Source organism: Notechis scutatus, chromosome 3 (assembly GCF_049901735.1).
Source record: "Notechis scutatus isolate UNSWTSFEM ecotype Mainland chromosome 3, rNotScu1.2, whole genome shotgun sequence".
In the NCBI taxonomy this organism is placed as follows: Eukaryota; Metazoa; Chordata; class Lepidosauria; order Squamata; family Elapidae; genus Notechis; species Notechis scutatus.
Genome location: NC_142011.1, coordinates 126321065 through 126343456, shown reverse-complemented (window position 1 = coordinate 126343456; position 22392 = coordinate 126321065). Strand labels below are relative to the sequence as shown.

Sequence of the window (22392 nt, the reverse complement as noted above, 5' to 3'; positions counted from 1 at the left end):
AGTGAGCCCAACATTTTTGTTGCTAAGCAAGACTGTTGTTAAAGGAACTTTGTCCCATTTTACGACCTTTCCAGCCACAGTTGTTGAGTTAGTGACATCTGGCTTCCCCATTGACTTTGCTTGTCAGAAAGTTGCAAAAGGTGATCACATGACCCTGGAACATTGCTACCATCATAAATGAGTCAGTTACCAAACATCTGAATTTTCATCATGTGACCATGGGGATGCTGCAATGGTTGTAAGCGTGAAAAGCATTCATAAATTACTTTTTTCAGTGCCATTGTAACTTGAGTCACTAAATGAACTGCTGTAAGTCAAGGACTACCTGTATTGAGAGTACCACAGACACACAAACAATTTAGCTCCAAGTTTATGGCTTGAAACAGAACACTGAACAATCAAACTTAACAGTATAAGATTCAATTCAAGATTTCAATGTATACAGAAAGAGAGCTGCAGCAGAAAGTATTTTAGGTAAAAGAAACTGGTTGAGCAACCAGCAATGCATGAATGATGTAAGGCAGCTACAAGGTCTCCTTATACACTTTCAGTAAATGTCTATCTTCTATGAAGGTTCAGGTGTCTAATATATTTTCTCATGCAACTCTTCAAGCAAGCAATTCTTCAAACATCTGACAAAAATATCTATGTCCAGACCTACAGTTACTTTCAATTTCCTAAAAGAAAATCAGATGGAAATAGTTTGGAAAATGTTGTTATGAACAGCAAGAAATATACCTCAGCCTATGGTATAAGTAATGACTAATTAAAATTAAAATTGGATGTGGAGAAAGAAATCCAACTGAGGAAAAAATGTGCACATTGACTCAGTGCCCACCAACAACTGACAACATATATCAAGGGCTCCCAATCTTGGCAACTTTAAGATACATAGACTTTAATTCCCAGAATTCCCCAGTCAATGTGGCTGGCTGGAAAATTCTGGGAGTTTAAGTCCATGTGTTTTAAAGTTGCCAAGATTGGGAACTTTGATATATTTATCCATTTTTATAAAGTCCAGAAGTGATCAACTCTGGCAAAAGCAAAATTTGTGTGTGATGGTGGAAACTAACATCTCGTTTGTGCTTCTGCAACTGACATTCCTCCTTTAGCTTATAGGTAATGTTGAATCTTCAGGGCCAATGATTTTCAGAATGTCAATGAATGAATAGAATGTCTATATCGCCAACAGTTTTCAAATGTTTTGAGAAGAAAAAAAAAACTCCTTCTCATTTTATTTACCTTAAACTTATCCCATCTTAAATGCTTTTTTCCAAGTGAAAGAATCCCAATCCCAATCTCTCAGGAAAAATATTTGAGCCCTCCTTTTCTAGTTTCTTAAATGTTTTGTTTCCTTCTTCCCTGATTCATACAGGTATATTCCTTAACATGATGCTGATGTACTCACTCTGCTAGTGAGCTTCAATACTTTCACACTTCAGGTTAACTTTAGCTCAGAAAACAAAAGAAAGAAAAATGACTCTTTCTTGAGCTTCTTAATTTTCCAGTACTTTTGTCAAGCTTTCTTCTCTGACATCTGGTTTGTCCTTTCCAAATGCAGTAGCCTTTGCATCAGCCATTCCATTAAAAAGAAAAATCTTATTTTTTGGTCCTGTTGAGTCCTCAAATGCAGATTTCTTCTGCATTTCTTTTCCTATTCTGCTTGGATTCACACAGCAGCTCCAGTTCATACAGCAAAAATAGAACACCAGCAATGTCTAACAGATTCCCCAGGGCCTAACAAAATTGCCTTTTATTTACACCAAAAGGGAGATATGCTCCCCCAAAAGCTTCTGGAGCTCATGTGATAAGATGGTAAGTGGAGAAAAAGTAACGTTGAGATCGTTTTATGACTTCATCCTCATCAGGGTATTTCAGACTGGTTTCAACACAGATCCTTTAGAATCTATATTTCTTATTTCCATCTATTAATAAAGACAATTACTTACTCTATTCCTATTCTTTGCTTTCTGGTTTTTTTGTTTTTTTAAGAAAACATAGTTAGCAATCCATAAAAAGGCAGAATCTCCAATCTCATGACTAAATTACTCAGGTATTTTGAGGAAAAACTATGTCAATTTTTTTTTTTGAAAATCCAAATACATAATGTCACCCATGTGCCTGTTAATACTCTCAAAGAAGTTTAGAAGATTGACAAGATCTGCCTCTGGGACAGCCACAATGTTTTTCCTTCACAAAACACATCTTCTGGTGTGTTTAATTTTATAGTTCTTACCAATTTGCTTGGAAAAGATATTAATCTTATTGACCTGTAGTTTCCTAGAAACTCCCTTGGATTCATTTTTAAAAGCTAGCGATGGTAGGCTACCATCTAGTCTTCTGGCACTGAAATTATTTATAGGACAAGTTACATATTTTGCTAAGTGTCATATTTGAGTTCTTTAATAACTATTGGTAGATATAACCAGGATTTAGTTACGTGAAAAGAGCCGTGATGGCGCAGTGCTTAGAATACAGCATTAAAGGCCAATTCTGACCACTGCCAGGAGTTCAATTCTGACTGGCTCATGGTTGAATCTGCCTTCCATCCTTCTGAGGTTGGTAAGGAGGACTCAAATTGTTGGGGAGCAAGATGCTGACTCTGTAAACTGCTTAAAGAATCTCCATAGAGTTCTATTTCAATAGTTCACTCATTCTGGTAGAGATGTCCCCTTGTAGTGAAAGGTGACTGTGTTAACTTCTGAAAGCCAAGTCTGGGTATTGTGCACAGCTACATGTGCACATCTCTTTCCTGATGAAGAATAGGTCTATGACAATTCACCACAGCTAACTCGCCATGGCCAACTTCCTGTGGGACAATTCGCCATGGCCAAGTTACTGGGGGACAAGAATTTACACTAATATTAAAAAAAAATGATAGAATAAAATCATTTAAAAAAGGATTCAAAACGAAGAACAAATTGAAATGTGAATGGCAAATAATAATTAAATTATCCTGTGGCAAATTGTTCCATGGTGAATTGGCCATGGTGAGTTGTCCTGTGGAAAATTGGCCACGGCAAGTTTGCTGCAGCGAGTTGTCCCATTCCACGAGGAATATCTTGAGCACAGAAGACAATGCATTCCCCAAAAAGCAAGACAGTAACCCAACAAGGTTGTATAAATAAATGTCTTTAGTCTATTTAACTTATCTAATCATCCCAATGTATGCTTAAGGTTTTTCTAATTTTTTAAAATATTAAAATATTTCTCTGATGAATGCATGAAGTAAAATTGTAAAAACAATTATACATAAGTGACTGCAGAAACCTAGAAAGGGTTCTAGCACTATATTTTTCAATGAAAATGGAAAATATAAATTTTGCTTAGATATAATAATCTTATAGTTTAAACAGATTATTTTCCTAAAATGCAACATGAATTATCATGCCAAATTTCTCAGTTTCAAAGGCCACCCAATCCCAGAAGAGAAAAGTCAGCTATCTAGCTGTGTTTACATAAATTGCCAGACATTTTATTTATGATACTGTTCTTTTCTACAGAACAAAAGAGGGTGGTCTTGGTTGTGAACTCAGCAGCAAAGAATTATTATAGCCAGCCAGTTTGATCCTTTTCTCCACCCTCGTCTTCTATAGTAAGCCAAAAAAAAAAAAAAAACCCTGTGTACTCTCATTAAAAAGGGAGCCTCAGCAAATCATTTCATAATCAATACTAGATTATGAAAAAACACAACATGACATTAAGAAAAATTCTAGACTGAGTAGGGTTTACTTGTCCTTACTATACAATGTATTACAGTTCCAGTGTTACCAGCTTCATTCAGTAGGATTTAACATATTTAGTTACCAACACAAAGCTTGTGCTGTTTGCTGAAATTTGTATGCTCCCCCCCCCCCCCCCCCCGATAAAAATTAGCTAGCTTGCAAAAACTGAATGATTAGGAGATAAAGACTTTTGGAAAGCATTAAAGATATTATTTCATCTTGCTTTCCAGCTTTTCAAATACTAATATTTTATATACTTGGCTGAAAGTTAGTGTCTTTGATTGCAAACTATCCAAAGGCCATTTCCCCCCAGAGAATGAAGAATAACTTAAAGTTCATTGCCCGCCCACCCCCTACAGTAAACTTCTAGATCTTTTTTTTTTTTTCGTCATTGTATAATAAATTTTAGGGTAAACAATTTGAAAATCTTGGGAATTGCTTCAAGGTGTTCAGAAGACAGTCAATTAAAAATCAAATAGCTACTTAAATGGGAACTGTTAAAACTTATCAAGAGCAGAACAAAGGAATATTCTTGGCCACCAAAGATGGAGCTGAAAGAAAATATTACATCAACCCTTTCTAGTTAGATGGTAGGGCTTAAAATTTCTTCCTGTCCCATAGAGAAAAAAAATATTATTTTCAGTTTAAATCTTTCTTCTAGGAGAAGCAGTGACTTTTTAAAAATCAGCTTTATGTTACGAAGACAAGGAGGAAGATGAGGAAAAAACTATAGGTTGGAAACAGAGCAGAAGTTGCAGCATTAGAAGCACAAACCAGATATGTATAAAAATCGTTTTTGATGATTCTATACAATTTCCTTAGGCAGCCAAATATTCTCAAATACAGGAAGCGATAAATCTTGATTTAGCTTAAAAGGGTAGTGTTATCTGTGGTGACCACTGAAATTGTCTACCCAAACACTTTGGTATGTATAAAGAATTCAGGGGGAAAATCTGTCTTGCATATGCAGCTAGCTTTTACAGGAAAGCAGAAATGCATGTCATTCTTGTCACTTTTTCCTTTTCCAGTGATAGGGCAAACTGAGAGAACAGGCCCCTCCCATTTCTCTGTTGGCATTTGAGGATAATAAGATTGGTCTAACTCTAATATATATGGCACATATCAATAACAAATAACACCTTGGCAACAAATTGATCATTTACACTCACACTTTTGGCTTTGAGATTTCTACAAAAAAATTCTCTTTTTTGAGCATGCATGTAATATAGTCAACAAGTTAATAAGCTGATTTAAATTATTAGCTATATTTAATTTTCCTATCATGAAAAATTCAGTGGCACCCTATTTTATGATTGGTTTTATTGTTGTGAGCCCCAGAGTTGTGTTTAAGATGGACAGTCATACAAATCTGCTAAAAAATAATCATGTTACATTTTATCGAAGGCCTCAGTGAAACAAGCAACAACCCATAGTTTGTAATCTACAAAAAAGTTACACAAAGTCTCAGCCTATCTAAACTAAGTAGTCCTAAATTGCACTACATTTTTATAATATCCATCACAGTCCTGTTAAACAGAAGTATGGGTAAAGGAAAAAAACAGATAACTGGAAAACTTAATTCTCTTACCTTTGTGGTTAAAGATGCCTTCCATTTCCATACTACTTCTAGAATGGGCAATGCAGAGAGAACCACAGGGAACTAGTCCTTCTGCAGCTGGGGATCGGTCAGTAGTCCGTACTAGACACCAGTCAGGTTTATCATGAGGTCTCTCCAGCACTTCTACTGTCTGACCACGACGGATTGTGAGTTCATTGCTGTTGCATGCTGTAAAGTCATGGATGACCACTGTCAGCTCACAACCACCAGATAACTGTAGAAAAAGGAAACAAAACAGAAACCTCAGTGTTCTGGGTTGAAGAATTCATTCATATCTACCTATCTGGATAATTTTTTTGACCATCTGAAGTGGTTCCATAACAAACTGAACAGCTAGTAACATTAACACAATTCTCACTTTGCATTATATATGATAGTCCTTACATAATTATTCTTTTTCAGTTCTTATGAGTATGTCTGCCTTCTCAGTGAGAACAGCTATAAGTTTAATAAGAAAAAAATATTGAAAAACTGAATTTATTCTTAAATAATTTACATGAAGTTTTACTATTACAAGACATACACAAAGAAATGTCAATATAAATGACTGTCATTAAAAGATCTTTGAATCAGGTTTTTACATTATATTACATATTACATTATATGCAAAAATATTCAGTGATTTTATAATAATTGAAATAGATTTCCCTAGAAAGTTCATGGTACATTATGCCACTACCTAAGTATTCCTCTCGTCATTTAGTAACAAAAATGTATTGAACATTTCTGAAAAGAACACATCTTTTTGGATTTATAATCTTGGTTATAAAGCATTACATAATACAATGAAATTACATAATACAATATTCAGAATTTGATTTCACTTCTGAGCTTTGAATAATGCACCATGTGGTCTGGATTAGGAATGTATTACTCTTGACGATTTGCATGACAAAAGGGATGCAACCAGTTCATTTTTTGAGGAATAATACTTTTGGTATATCTTTGGTCATCCAGGGCTAAGGTGTATTTTTCTAGTTCATAAGACAATCCTTATAAATAAATAAAATAAAAATAAATGTACAGTTTAATTTTCTACTTCCTTTCTACATAATGTATTATAACTTCAGTTAGTCTAGCTGGAATTTCCCCAAAACTTTCCCATGACCACAGACTGTAAAAGCTTGGCTTTCTAATCCTAGTTTTGAAAGGGGGAAGGGGAGAGGGTAAAGAGAAAAGACAATGCATGTTTCTCATAATGAAGCAAAATAAATCAGCTTCTATCCACCAAGACACAGGCAGGAATTGTTCCCATGTAATATCTCAGGATAATTTCCATTCAAGTTAAGAGATGTGCATTTTCAGAAACATGTTGCCTTCTCCCTTAAGTGTATGAGGGGATACCCTTTTTCATCCACACCCATTCTGTTCTGCTTATATTAGCACTTCATCCATTCAAAATTACGTTAAGATACATAGACTTTAATTCCCAGAATTCCCCAGTCAATGTGGCTGGCTGGAAAATTCTGGGAGTTTAAGTCCATGTGTTTTAAAGTTGCCAAGATTGGGAACTTTGATATATTTATCCATTTTTATAAAGTCCAGAAGTGATCAACTCTGGCAAAAGCAAAATTTGTGTGTGATGGTGGAAACTAACATCTTGCTTGTGCTTCTGCAACTGACATTCCTCCTTTAGCTTATAGGTAATGTTGAATCTTCAGGGCCAATGATTTTCAGAATGTCAATGAATGAATAGAATGTCTATATCGCCAACAGTTTTCAAATGTTTTGAGAAGAAAAAAAAAACTCCTTCTCATTTTATTTACCTTAAACTTATCCCATCTTAAATGCTTTTTTCCAAGTGAAAGAATCCCAATCCCAATCTCTCAGGAAAAATATTTGAGCCCTCCTTTTCTAGTTTCTTAAATGTTTTGTTTCCTTCTTCCCTGATTCATACAGGTATATTCCTTAACATGATGCTGATGTACTCACTCTGCTAGTGAGCTTCAATACTTTCACACTTCAGGTTAACTTTAGCTCAGAAAACAAAAGAAAGAAAAATGACTCTTTCTTGAGCTTCTTAATTTTCCAGTACTTTTGTCAAGCTTTCTTCTCTGACATCTGGTTTGTCCTTTCCAAATGCAGTAGCCTTTGCATCAGCCATTCCATTAAAAAGAAAAATCTTATTTTTGGTCCTGTTGAGTCCTCAAATGCAGATTTCTTCTGCATTTCTTTTCCTATTCTGCTTGGATTCACACAGCAGCTCCAGTTCATACAGCAAAAATAGAACACCAGCAATGTCTAACAGATTCCCCAGGGCCTAACAAAATTGCCTTTTATTTACACCAAAAGGGAGATATGCTCCCCCAAAAGCTTCTGGAGCTCATGTGATAAGATGGTAAGTGGAGAAAAAGTAACGTTGAGATCGTTTTATGACTTCATCCTCATCAGGGTATTTCAGACTGGTTTCAACACAGATCCTTTAGAATCTATATTTCTTATTTCCATCTATTAATAAAGACAATTACTTACTCTATTCCTATTCTTTGCTTTCTGGTTTTTTTGTTTTTTTAAGAAAACATAGTTAGCAATCCATAAAAAGGCAGAATCTCCAATCTCATGACTAAATTACTCAGGTATTTTGAGGAAAAACTATGTCAATTTTTTTTTTGAAAATCCAAATACATAATGTCACCCATGTGCCTGTTAATACTCTCAAAGAAGTTTAGAAGATTGACAAGATCTGCCTCTGGGACAGCCACAATGTTTTTCCTTCACAAAACACATCTTCTGGTGTGTTTAATTTTATAGTTCTTACCAATTTGCTTGGAAAAGATATTAATCTTATTGACCTGTAGTTTCCTAGAAACTCCCTTGGATTCATTTTTAAAAGCTAGCGATGGTAGGCTACCATCTAGTCTTCTGGCACTGAAATTATTTATAGGACAAGTTACATATTTTGCTAAGTGTCATATTTGAGTTCTTTAATAACTATTGGTAGATATAACCAGGATTTAGTTACGTGAAAAGAGCCGTGATGGCGCAGTGCTTAGAATACAGCATTAAAGGCCAATTCTGACCACTGCCAGGAGTTCAATTCTGACTGGCTCATGGTTGAATCTGCCTTCCATCCTTCTGAGGTTGGTAAGGAGGACTCAAATTGTTGGGGAGCAAGATGCTGACTCTGTAAACTGCTTAAAGAATCTTCATAGAGTTCTATTTCAATAGTTCACTCATTCTGGTAGAGATGTCCCCTTGTAGTGAAAGGTGACTGTGTTAACTTCTGAAAGCCAAGTCTAGGTATTGTGCACAGCTACATGTGCACATCTCTTTCCTGATGAAGAATAGGTCTATGACAATTCACCACAGCTAACTCGCCATGGCCAACTTCCTGTGGGACAATTCGCCATGGCCAAGTTACTGGGGGACAAGAATTTACACTAATATTAAAAAAAATGATAGAATAAAATCATTTAAAAAGGATTCAAAACGAAGAACAAATTGAAATGTGAATGGCAAATAATAATTAAATTATCCTGTGGCAAATTGTTCCATGGTGAATTGGCCATGGTGAGTTGTCCTGTGGAAAATTGGCCACGGCAAGTTTGCTGCAGCGAGTTGTCCCATTCCACGAGGAATATCTTGAGCACAGAAGACAATGCATTCCCCAAAAAGCAAGACAGTAACCCAACAAGGTTGTATAAATAAATGTCTTTAGTCTATTTAACTTATCTAATCATCCCAATGTATGCTTAAGGTTTTCTAATTTTTAAAATATTAAAATATTTCTCTGATGAATGCATGAAGTAAAATTGTAAAAACAATTATACATAAGTGACTGCAGAAACCTAGAAAGGGTTCTAGCACTATATTTTTCAATGAAAATGGAAAATATAAATTTTGTTAGATATAATAATCTTATAGTTTAAACAGATTATTTTCCTAAAATGCAACATGAATTATCATGCCAAATTTCTCAGTTTCAAAGGCCACCCAATCCCAGAAGAGAAAAGTCAGCTATCTAGCTGTGTTTACATAAATTGCCAGACATTTTATTTATGATACTGTTCTTTTCTACAGAACAAAAGAGGGTGGTCTTGGTTGTGAACTCAGCAGCAAAGAATTATTATAGCCAGCCAGTTTGATCCTTTTCTCCACCCTCGTCTTCTATAGTAAGCCAAAAAAAAAAAAAAAAAAAAACCCTGTGTACTCTCATTAAAAAGGGAGCCTCAGCAAATCATTTCATAATCAATACTAGATTATGAAAAAACACAACATGACATTAAGAAAAATTCTAGACTGAGTAGGGTTTACTTGTCCTTACTATACAATGTATTACAGTTCCAGTGTTACCAGCTGCATTCAGTAGGATTTAACATATTTAGTTACCAACACAAAGCTTGTGCTGTTTGCTGAAATTTGTATGCTCCCCCCCCCGATAAAAATTAGCTAGCTTGCAAAAACTGAATGATTAGGAGATAAAGACTTTTGGAAAGCATTAAAGATATTATTTCATCTTGCTTTCCAGCTTTTCAAATACTAATATTTTATATACTTGGCTGAAAGTTAGTGTCTTTGATTGCAAACTATCCAAAGGCCATTTCCCCCCAGAGAATGAAGAATAACTTAAAGTTCATTGCCCACCCACCCCCTACAGTAAACTTCTAGATCTTTTTTTTTTTTTTCGTCATTGTATAATAAATTTTAGGGTAAACAATTTGAAAATCTTGGGAATTGCTTCAAGGTGTTCAGAAGACAGTCAATTAAAAATCAAATAGCTACTTAAATGGGAACTGTTAAAACTTATCAAGAGCAGAACAAAGGAATATTCTTGGCCACAAAGATGGAGCTGAAAGAAAATATTACATCAACCCTTTCTAGTTAGATGGTAGGGCTTAAAATTTCTTCCTGTCCCATAGAGAAAAAAATATTATTTTCAGTTTAAATCTTTCTTCTAGGAGAAGCAGTGACTTTTTAAAAATCAGCTTTATGTTACGAAGACAAGGAGGAAGATGAGGAAAAAACTATAGGTTGGAAACAGAGCAGAAGTTGCAGCATTAGAAGCACAAACCAGATATGTATAAAAATCGTTTTTGATGATTCTATACAATTTCCTTAGGCAGCCAAATATTCTCAAATACAGGAAGCGATAAATCTTGATTTAGCTTAAAAGGGTAGTGTTATCTGTGGTGACCACTGAAATTGTCTACCCAAACACTTTGGTATGTATAAAGAATTCAGGGGAAAATCTGTCTTGCATATGCAGCTAGCTTTTACAGGAAAGCAGAAATGCATGTCATTCTTGTCACTTTTTCCTTTTCCAGTGATAGGGCAAACTGAGAGAACAGGCCCCTCCCATTTCTCTGTTGGCATTTGAGGATAATAAGATTGGTCTAACTCTAATATATATGGCACATATCAATAACAAATAACACCTTGGCAACAAATTGATCATTTACACTCACACTTTTGGCTTTGAGATTTCTACAAAAAAATTCTCTTTTTGAGCATGCATGTAATATAGTCAACAAGTTAATAAGCTGATTTAAATTATTAGCTATATTTAATTTTCCTATCATGAAAAATTCAGTGGCACCCTATTTTATGATTGGTTTTATTGTTGTGAGCCCCAGAGTTGTGTTTAAGATGGACAGTCATACAAATCTGCTAAAAAATAATCATGTTACATTTTATCGAAGGCCTCAGTGAAACAAGCAACAACCCATAGTTTGTAATCTACAAAAAAGTTACACAAAGTCTCAGCCTATCTAAACTAAGTAGTCCTAAATTGCACTACATTTTTATAATATCCATCACAGTCCTGTTAAACAGAAGTATGGGTAAAGGAAAAAAACAGATAACTGGAAAACTTAATTCTCTTACCTTTGTGGTTAAAGATGCCTTCCATTTCCATACTACTTCTAGAATGGGCAATGCAGAGAGAACCACAGGGAACTAGTCCTTCTGCAGCTGGGGATCGGTCAGTAGTCCGTACTAGACACCAGTCAGGTTTATCATGAGGTCTCTCCAGCACTTCTACTGTCTGACCACGACGGATTGTGAGTTCATTGCTGTTGCATGCTGTAAAGTCATGGATGACCACTGTCAGCTCACAACCACCAGATAACTGTAGAAAAAAACAAAACAGAAACCTCAGTGTTCTGGGTTGAAGAATTCATTCATATCTACCTATCTGGATAATTTTTTTGACCATCTGAAGTGGTTCCATAACAAACTGAACAGCTAGTAACATTAACACAATTCTCACTTTGCATTATATATGATAGTCCTTACATAATTATTCTTTTTCAGTTCTTATGAGTATGTCTGCCTTCTCAGTGAGAACAGCTATAAGTTTAATAAGAAAAAAATATTGAAAAACTGAATTTATTCTTAAATAATTTACATGAAGTTTTACTATTACAAGACATACACAAAGAAATGTCAATATAAATGACTGTCATTAAAAGATCTTTGAATCAGGTTTTTACATTATATTACATATTACATTATATGCAAAAATATTCAGTGATTTTATAATAATTGAAATAGATTTCCCTAGAAAGTTCATGGTACATTATGCCACTACCTAAGTATTCCTCTCGTCATTTAGTAACAAAAATGTATTGAACATTTCTGAAAAGAACACATCTTTTTGGATTTATAATCTTGGTTATAAAGCATTACATAATACAATGAAATTACATAATACAATATTCAGAATTTGATTTCACTTCTGAGCTTTGAATAATGCACCATGTGGTCTGGATTAGGAATGTATTACTCTTGACGATTTGCATGACAAAAGGGATGCAACCAGTTCATTTTTTGAGGAATAATACTTTTGGTATATCTCTGGTCATCCAGGGCTAAGGTGTATTTTTCTAGTTCATAAGACAATCCTTATAAACAAATAAAATAAAAATAAATGTACAGTTTAATTTTCTACTTCCTTTCTACATAATGTATTATAACTTCAGTTAGTCTAGCTGGAATTTCCCCAAAACTTTCCCATGACCACAGACTGTAAAAGCTTGGCTTTCTAATCCTAGTTTTGAAAGGGGGAAGGGGGAGAGGGTAAAGAGAAAAGACAATGCATGTTTCTCATAATGAAGCAAAATAAATCAGCTTCTATCCACCAAGACACAGGCAGGAATTGTTCCCATGTAATATCTCAGGATAATTTCCATTCAAGTTAAGAGATGTGCATTTTCAGAAACATGTTGCCTTCTCCCTTAAGTGTATGAGGGGATACCCTTTTTCATCCACACCCATTCTGTTCTGCTTATATTAGCACTTCATCCATTCAAAATTATGTCAAAAGATAATTTATTTGGGATTGGAAAGGTTAGGCAGGCAAAAAAAAGCCCTTGGGGCTTTTAAAAATGATTTATTTTTATATTACTTCCCTTAGATTGGACTCAGAAACAATTGAAAACAGCTGTATTCCTGAAGCAGTCTGAGAAAGGGGCTTTTTTGATTTAGAGCCTGACCACAAAACAACAAGACAATATGCACATCTTCTAAGGAAAGAATGCAGCAAATAGAAAATTTGTGTTTGAATCATCCGAATAGATAATACAAAATTGGCCTTGTTAGTGTAGATGCTAATTGAAATAGCAAAAAACGTAGTGATGTTCACATTAGAAGAGTGCCTTTTTAGTAACAAATAGTGAGATATAACTAGAAGAAAGAAGGGAGGGATATAGGAAGGAAGATTGGAAATAAGAAGTGAATGGCTAATGGGAGAGGGAGGACTGTAATTTAATAATGAAGTTCTTACTTTGTGTACACTTAATTGTAAAATTTCCCAGTACAACAATTTCAAACTGCAAACTGGGAAGATCTCATCTGATAAATGCTCCTAACGAATTTTCCAATCCTCCAAACCTCAATAAAGCTATAAATTTCAATGAGAAGACAACACATACTCTAAATTCTGCCTATGCTATTGGTTTCTCTGTGGGAAACCCATATTCCATTTTCATCCCTATTATTCAAACATCATGATACTCCATCGGATCCTGGCCAAGATGAAGTACAGTTAAGTGGTACCCATCTGCACACAGTTGCCATTTTCCTCAAATATATGATATTTTCTCAGGAGGAATTTTCAGATATTACAAATAAGAAGTATTCAGCCCCCCTTGATCAATTTTACTCCAGCAATTTTCTTTTTTCTTCAGTCATTCACTTTTACTACAAACATATGAAGTGAAGTCTTTCTTAATACAACTGTAGTCATATTGGTTTCCATAAGTCAGGAAGCATTATTAGAATTCTGGATCACATGGAAAACAACACAAGTGCAGTCGTATCTTGGAAGGCTTCCCTGATGCTGTCAACTACACTCAACATGAACAACTGCAGGGACAAATGAGGTTAGTAAACATCACAAAGCATTAAGATGGTGCAGACTGATCAAGCTGTTACTGGTTGCATTCAAAATGCTTGGATAGGATCTGTGTGTCTGATGCATATAACAAAGACACTTGTAAGGAAATGTTCTAAAAATGAATAGCAAAGCAAGACTAATGTGGCCTTATGGACTTCTCCAAACTTTCATTCAAAGTGCAGAAGTTATGAATCTTCCCTCTAAAGTTTTGTTCCAAGGTTGTTAAGGCAGAAAAGAGAAATTTGTTTCTTTAAATAGAGGCTAAATGCATTTCCTCAATATAGAAATGCTTCCAGCTGCTACAACTACAAACAAACAAACAGCCCCAGGGATTCTTAATAACTTCTTTACTTGTTTAAAATATCTAAACAAGCCAAGAAACTTCACTCAGGTTTTATATGACTTTTAAAAAACATTTGAAAATCTAATTTCTAAGTAAAATAAGGAAAATCTAAGCAAAATAAGGGAACAAAAAGTATTACTGGAAATCATACGCTTTTATTTAAGTAACAGAATTACCAATTAATTGGGGAAATTTCTGTGGAAATACAGGAAAAGATTTAAATATGTAATGATTTGTTTGTTGTTGAAATTAATAAAACTTGTTTAAAAAAAAAAGAATTACCAATTAATGAACATAAATCATGATCTCACATTGTTTGATAAATCACAGCTTCTTTCATATTAATGTATCAGATGAAGAAGAGTTGACAATTGGCTTTTAATATTATCTACAGGCTTAAACTGAGGCTTGCTATCTATATTGCCAGCGACATAAGGTTTTTCAATATAAGAAATTTAACTCATTTTTCTCTTAGCTAGATAATTAAAAATATACCAAAGAGCACCAAGAATCCCCAATTAAGGAGTGGCCTATCTAAATTTGATCTTCATTTTTATTTACATAAAATTCTTAATAGAATTATAACTATAACTATCTGCATAGAAATAGAAACCCTTCCATACTACCACCTCTTACAATACTAGACTACACAATATCAACAGTAGAGACCTTCAAATTTCTAGGTTCTATCATATCACAAACCTAAAATGGACAGCTAACATCAAAAACATCATCAAAAAAGCACAACAAAGAATGTTCTTTCTGTGCCAACTCAGAAAGCTCAAACTGTCCAAGGAGCTGCTGATACAGTTCTACAGAGAAATTATTGAGTCTGTCATCTGCACCTCTATAATTGTCTGGTTTGGTTCTGCAACCCAACAAGACAGACACAAACTTCAGAGAGTAATTAGGACTGCAGAAAAAACAATTACTACCAACCTGCCTTCCATTGAGGACCGGTATACTGCACATCAAAAAGAGAGCTGTGAAAATATTTACAGACCCCTCACATCCTGGACATAAGCTGTTTCAACTCCTACCCTCAAAACGACGCTATAGAGCACTGCACACCAGAACAACTAGACACAAGAACAGTTTTTTCCCCAAATGCCATCATTCTGCTAAACAAATAATTCCCTCAACACTGTCCAACTATTTACAAAGTCTGCACTACTATTACTATTAACCTTCTCATCACTCCTTATCACCCATCCCCTCCCACTTAATGACTGTATGACTGTAACTTTGTCGGTTGTATCCTTGCGATCTATATTGACTGTTTCCTAGTATGATTTGATTGCTTATTGTACCCTATGACTATTATTGTTGTACCTTATGATTCTTGACTCTTGATGAATGTTATCTTTTCTTTTATGTACACTGACAGCATTTGCACCAAGACAAATTCCTTGTGTGTCCAATCACACTTGGCCAATAAAGAATTCTATTATATTCTGTATAGAATATGGATGTTTTTAATCTTGGCATGTCTTATTAGGGATGTAAATCTATCTCTGGTCATTTAATAGAAATTGTTTTAATAGAAATGTTAAAAGCATAAATTAATCAACCCAGTACTTTGTACCAGGTCAAAATACCAAAAGCCATTATGTGGTTGTTAACTACGATAGAAGAATTTTAAAGTTTTGCTAGTTGTACATGCACTTAAGGACTCTTAAACAGCATCCTCTAAGATCAAAAAGCTATGTCGAGCAAGAAATGTTTCCCTTCATGAAAGTTTTTGGAAGGGTAACATTAGGCCAAAGGGGCAAAGTCAGACGCATCTTCAGTAATTTGCTTTTCAAATGAGAAGGCAGACTAAAGAAGAAAACCTCTCTATCAGAGCAGGGACATGCTCCGCTCTGCTCTCTATTTTATTTCACATAAACTAACTAACTAACTAACTAACTAACTAACTAACCAACCAACTCTCTCTCTCTCTCTTTCTCTCCCTCCCTCCCTCTCTCTCTCTCAACTGATGGGGAAACAACCACCTTCTTTCTCTGTAATTGTACAAATGCCTCTTTAAGCATATAGATATGTTTTTCATCTATGTGAATGCGTTGCACAAACTGAAAGAATCTAATTTTCATAGCTGAAGCTAAAGGAACATGAGCATTAATAGCTTAGCACTATTGACCATCTGGAAGACATATACAACCAGCTCTGAATTTACTGGAGATCAGAGGATATAAAAATGAAGATAAAATCCAATTCTTAAATAAGCTTCACGTTTCTAATTTCTAGGTCCTGGAGACTCATTTATGCTCACTGGGAGAAAAAAAGGTATACATCCTTTCATTGTAGCTTGTGCTAAATAACAAAGGAAATAATCATATCATTATCTTTGGCTTACCTTATCACTATCCAATGTATTTTGGGAGGTTCGTGATGCAATTGATATAGTATCAGGTTGACTGCTCCCCTCTCCTTGACTATCCAGATCTTCTCCATCTCTGCAAGCATAGGATGTTGTATGTCTCTTACAGAAATTTGTTAACTCAATTTTTTAATAATGATCATTTTATATACTGAAATAGCTTGATATTTCAATTCAGTACAAAATAGTGCAGAATGTATTCTTCTGCTCATTAATTCCTGAACAAATACTATTACAGCTAAATATAACAAGTATTAAAGATGTACTGTACTAACTGATCAGTCACCTTATGTTCTATGAATCTGTCCAATTTCTTGATGAAATCTCCCTGAATTAATATCTCATGTGATTGCAAATCCTAGTTTATCTCTGTATCTTTTAATTATTTTGAGTCTCATACCAGGATATGCTACTGGGTTCTAATATTTTGAGAGAGTGTAAAAAACATATTTCCATCTATCTTTTCTTCATTGTAGTATTACACCTTGTGTTTATATCTACCAGTATTTCATAGTTAATACTTTATTTGATATGCACTTAATTCTCAGGACAATACAGATATTTTATTAAGGACTTCTTCCTTCCAGACTTTTTTTAAGAAGTTCAAAGTACTATAATTCTTACAGACACATTGTTCCATTTGCTCCATTCCTATTAGCATTTAACTTTTTTTCTTGCAATTTTGTACATTATACAGTAAACTTTCTAAGCAGAGTAATTTATCATTCAAATTTGATATATATGCCTATATTTAAGGTTCTAATCCACCTATATGTTTTTAATATATTGCAACTTAGCAGCAGCATCCAGAATGCTGTGTTGCACAGAATGTACTCCCTCCCCCCCAAAAAAATAGTGTAGCCACTCTGTTAAGATGGATCTCACAAAAGATGAGAACCATTTCCTGTAATAGAGTGGACTTCTACTAACCTTCTTCCCTTTTGTTTTGTGGTTGGTGCAGTTTTAGGAATGTGAATAGGCTCTTTTAAGGCCCCTTTGAGATGAATTGTTCTTTCCTGTATTACTTCTCTGATATGTTTGATCCAGTCTTGTTTGTTCTCAATACTGGAAGCCTTGAAGATAAAGAATATTTTGTTCTAGTATATTGTTAAGAATAAACTTTTGAAAAGTCATGCTCACAACTTAACAGAATGTATTAAACAAGAATGATACAAAGCACTGGTAGAAATATGTTTGCTCTTTAGTTCTGAAAAATGAATATCTCTTTCGCTATTATTTATTGTTTTTAAGATAAGACTTACTTCCTGCATTTTACATCCCTGATCTATATACAAATCTCCAGGGATCATGACAGCAAGACAGGAACATATAATATAACATAAGACTTATTAGAGGCATCAGAAAATCCTATTTAAAATTTACACACAGGTATTTCCAGTTTGGCACATTTACTTCCACAAATTTCAAAAGAAGTGTCATATCTTGTTTGCAACTTTGGTCTTCAAGACATGAATGTTGCTTTGAATTTTGGGTATTATGAGTCATATCTCTGTTTTAAAATGATATTCTATTATAGATAGTCTTTGACTTATGGCCACAATTGAACCCAAAATTTCCATTGCTAAGCAAGTCAGTTGTTAAGTGAGTTTTGTGCCATTTTACGACCTTTCTTGCTGTAACTGTTAAGTGAATCACCGCAGTTGTTAAGTTAGTAACATGGTTGTTGTTAAGTGAATATGGCTCCCCTATTGATTTTGCTTGTCAAAAGTGATTGCAAGATCCAAGGGACACTGCAACAGTCATAAAAACATGGTCGTTGCCAAGAGCACAAATTTTGATCACATGACAATGGAGACACTGCAATTATTATAAGTGTAAAAAATGGTCAGAGGGCACTTTTTTCAGTGCCACTGTAACTTTGAGCATTCTGAGATTGTAGGCCATAAATAGTTTTGAGCATTCTGAGATTGTACCATTAATATTCAGTTTTAAAATGGACAATTTTCAGTGCCACTTTCTTTGTTTATGCCTTCAAAATAGCCTCCAAATTAAGACAAAAACATTAATGCTCATGTCAAAATGTTGAACTGCCTCAGAGGTTGCCCACTCTGTTTAGCAGTATGAATACCAATTACCTTTAGCACAATTTTATTGTCTGAAGTAGGAGTTCTTCCAACCCACAGTGCAAATTTACAGGGATCACCTTCTACATGCTCTGTGACACCCAACTCAGAAGTCTGAAAATTAAAGGAAGAAGGATTAGCTGTTAGTTGTGGGAAAAATTTTGTAACACAAAACCACATTTAATGGGTTTTAAAAATCAATTACCCCTTAATCATCAAAATGTTTCAACAAAAGTCAAAGTACATAATAAGCAGTTGTGTGGTAATAAGCAGTTATTATTTCCTGGCTGGCTTATATGATTCAAAAGAATAACTTCATCTGTATTTCAAATCCTGACTTAGGGTCAACCATATTTCACTGTATTAATCAAAAGCTTTCATGCAAATTGGAATGATTGTCAATATGTACCCTTCAAATATTCTTTTTACTGCTTCATGATTAAAGAGTAATGCTACAATACGTCTCTTTGCTTAAGAGAACTTTTTTCAAAATATTTCAGAATCTATTCCTTAGTGTCCAAAAGAGCTACCAGTTTCTTCTGAAGTTATGTAAAAGGTGATATGTTCAATAATATGCTTATAACTTAACAAACTGAAGATCTTTTAAGAAAAATCTGAGGCCAATTTACTCCATTTTCCAACATCTGAGCGTACTGCAAGTTGTTAGCAACTAGGTTTGGCTTTGTTTTTTTCCAGTGTAATAGTAACTTACAAACAACTTGCTCTTGTAGATGTATTTACTTCTTCCACTAGAGTCTTTCACTTCTTTACTGAAGACAAGTGACATCTCAAAAAGAAAGAGATGTCTTTCACGCCCTTTCCGGATGAGAGTTTTTGGATCCCACACTTGGAAGGATTCCTGAAGGATGAGTTCTCCCTGAGATTCAATGTTCTCATCAAAACCTAGGAAACAAGTTGGAAGAATTCAAGGAAAGAAGAAAAGGAGAGAGAGAAAGAGACATGGGTGTGTGATAAAACTAGTTCATTTTCTTATAGTTGTTTTTTTAAATCACTCTTTCAGGAAGAACTTAGAAGTGTAGGTCTTGGAAGTTGTTCTTTAGTAAATATAAGTAAGGTTTACATCGTCAATAATTCCTTTAGAGATTTGGCTGTCATGAAGGGGAACTATATACAGTATATAAATATTTGTAGTTTAAGCCACACAGAGACTGCAAACAAGTAATCCTCACTTACTGACCATTCATTCAGCAATAATTCAAAATTATGAAAGTGTTGGAAAATTAACTTTACAGCCCATTTATGACCTTTGCAGGATAAATCTCAGTCAAGTGATCACCATAACAGTCGGGACAGGTTTTCTTTTTTTTTCCCCTTGCAGAGTGGACAGATTGGAAAGAAAGCAGTTGCAAGAAAGTAAGCTATTTGCTCTTCTATACATCAAAAGCAATGTAATTATACTGGCAAGCACAGGTGAACTGTTAACAGCTTATAGTATTCTCTTGAAATCTCTTTCTCTCCAATTTCTCCATTCTGCAGGGAGAGGGAAGGAAAAAAGCTAGTGATTTCTGCAGATCACCTCTCCTTTGCCTAACTCTTTTCCTTCTTTGCAGAGCAGAGAGATTGGAGAGAAAACCATTTCAAAAGAGTAGGTTGTTTGTGTACTGTGCCCACAATTCCCAGCCCTGGGCTGCAGTGAAATTGCATTGTTTTCAATATGTTTAAGACAGTAAGTGGGTATTCAAGCATTCCAAAGGATGGGGGAACAATTAGAAAGCAAACAAAAACTGAAGGTGTGAAACTGAGTAGTCATGATTTTTTCTAGCTGGAAAGCACAAGTATGATCACATCATTTCCCATTTAGCAATCACTTTGTTTAACAGTGGTGTTGCCAGTCCCAATTAGGATCATTAAGTGAGGACCACCAAAACATTTTATAAGATTTAGTAGCAAAGTGTAAGGATTCCTTGGGAGATAAATTGCCTTGGAAAGAACTGTGTTACAATTACAAAATTGTAAAACTATTCTTCCATTTAATTTGCAATTATAATAACATTTAATTACTTAGCACTTTTAGCACTCAGACTTATATACCATTTCCCAGTGCTTTATAGTGCTTTCTAAGTGGTTTACAGGGTCAGCATATTGCCCCCAATAATCTGGGTCCCCATTTTACCAACCTCAGAAGTATGGAAGGATGAGTCAACCTTGAGCTGGTCAGGATCAAAGGAATCAAACTCATTGCAGTGTGAGCAGAGTTAGCCTGCAATGCTGCATTCTAACCACCGCACCCCCATGGCTCTCTAATTAGTTAACTATTAGATACTAACATATTGACATTTAAGCAATATTTATTGTTAGGAATGTAAGTCACCTAACAGCTATTTGGGTTGGAAATATATAAACCAGGATAGCCATTTTAATACTGTCTCTTTAAGAGAATCCTAAAAGTGTAATTGGGTGTGGTTTCTCAAACGGCCATAAGATGGAGCCAGAAACCTGGGTTATCTTAGTCTCAGAAGAGAGTGTGTCTCAGTGAGTCATTTTCCTTCTGTTGGAGAGTTTTGCCGTTCCTTTTACTTGACTGTTATTCATGGATTTGATGTAAGTCTGATACTGAACTGTTTTTGACACTGGACTTTGTTATTGGATTATCCCTGGACTGAAAACTGACTGATTTAACCTGTGAATGACTTTGGACTGCTTATCTTGAACTTTGCTTAAAAGTTTCTGGAAGTAAAAACCTACATTTACTGTACAGTGTATCTGTGTGCTGTGTGTGTATTATTCAAACACTTCTCTCAAATACGTCTCCCTGTATGCGCTCATTCTCCTAGCAGGGAATTACCTCAACATTTATATATTGGAAAACTAATGAAGTTAGGAAAGTTTTTCTTTACTAATTAAGTTTTTAAAAAAGCAATGTGGTATTTTTTGTTACTTTAAAACAATGAACTAAGCAGCAGCCTAATCCAAGAGATGTGCAATAATGATAATGAACTAAGCAGCAGCCTAATCCAAGAGATGTGCAATTAAATCTTATGATATATTTCTCAGATCACATAAAACTTTTTCCCAAGAAAAATACTTTCCCTGGTTTTTGTACTATTTTCTAGATGAAATCTTAAAAAGAACTAGTACTTGATAATTTTTAGATCTGTCCAAACAGAAAGGCTATTAATATTGTTCTCTTTACTACATTTTAGAATGAATTGGTTTTCTATCAAAAATGTTTTCAAACAATCAAAAATTACTTTGTTTCAACTTTTTATGTGTACAGTTCAAAACTCTGTGTATATTGTTCAAAACTCTGTTAATTATGCTCTTAAAACAGGAAACAAGGCATTATGTATGAAGCAGCCCTAATGACATTTCTTTACTGTACAGTAGTCATTTGAAAATTGTATGTTGTCTTCATCAAAGCTGCCAATCATTATAAAGATCTTGGAAAATCTCCATTAATAAATGTTAAATGTGCATTATGACAGCACTGATTTATTAAAGCCACATAACAAGAATTTTATTTAAAATAAGGAGGCAACCAGTATAAAAATCTGCATTAACTAGATTTAGCTAGATTTCAAAACACTAAAACATAATACTGACAAAAAAGTATTTTATATTTATATCATGATTAGTTATGCTTTCCCAAGCAGAAAATATGTGTTCAGAAATAACAAATACTTCTTTTTAATGATCAGCATAATCAAACTAAAAAAATCAGTCAACTAAAAAACAACAAATGGATTATGAGATTTAGAAATTAGTTTCTAAAATGGAATGCTTTGATTTATCACATCAACTTGTCTACTACACAAATGTTCAGCATCATTTGTTTGAAAGAATGATTATGAAAGAGAAATATTAAAATATTCCATGTAGTCATTATAGAACAATCATAATTCTAAGGTTACAGGAGAGAAAAAAAACTTTCAGAAGATTCATCAGA

General features: G+C 34.4%; 1 protein-coding gene across 1 annotated transcript in view; it reads right to left on the bottom strand.

The window, feature by feature from the left end:
• The window catches only part of TRIO (trio Rho guanine nucleotide exchange factor), a 267208-nt gene that overhangs the window by 67439 nt on the left and 177377 nt on the right, over positions 1 to 22392 (bottom strand). The window contains exons 30-34 of the mRNA XM_026673423.2: positions 19198 to 19388; positions 18498 to 18599; positions 17332 to 17474; positions 16378 to 16477; positions 11167 to 11410 (exon numbers count right to left, since the gene is read on the bottom strand). Of these exons, the coding sequence (XP_026529208.1) occupies positions 11167 to 11410; positions 16378 to 16477; positions 17332 to 17474; positions 18498 to 18599; positions 19198 to 19388 (780 nt within the window). The remainder of the gene's footprint in view (positions 1 to 11166; positions 11411 to 16377; positions 16478 to 17331; positions 17475 to 18497; positions 18600 to 19197; positions 19389 to 22392) is intronic.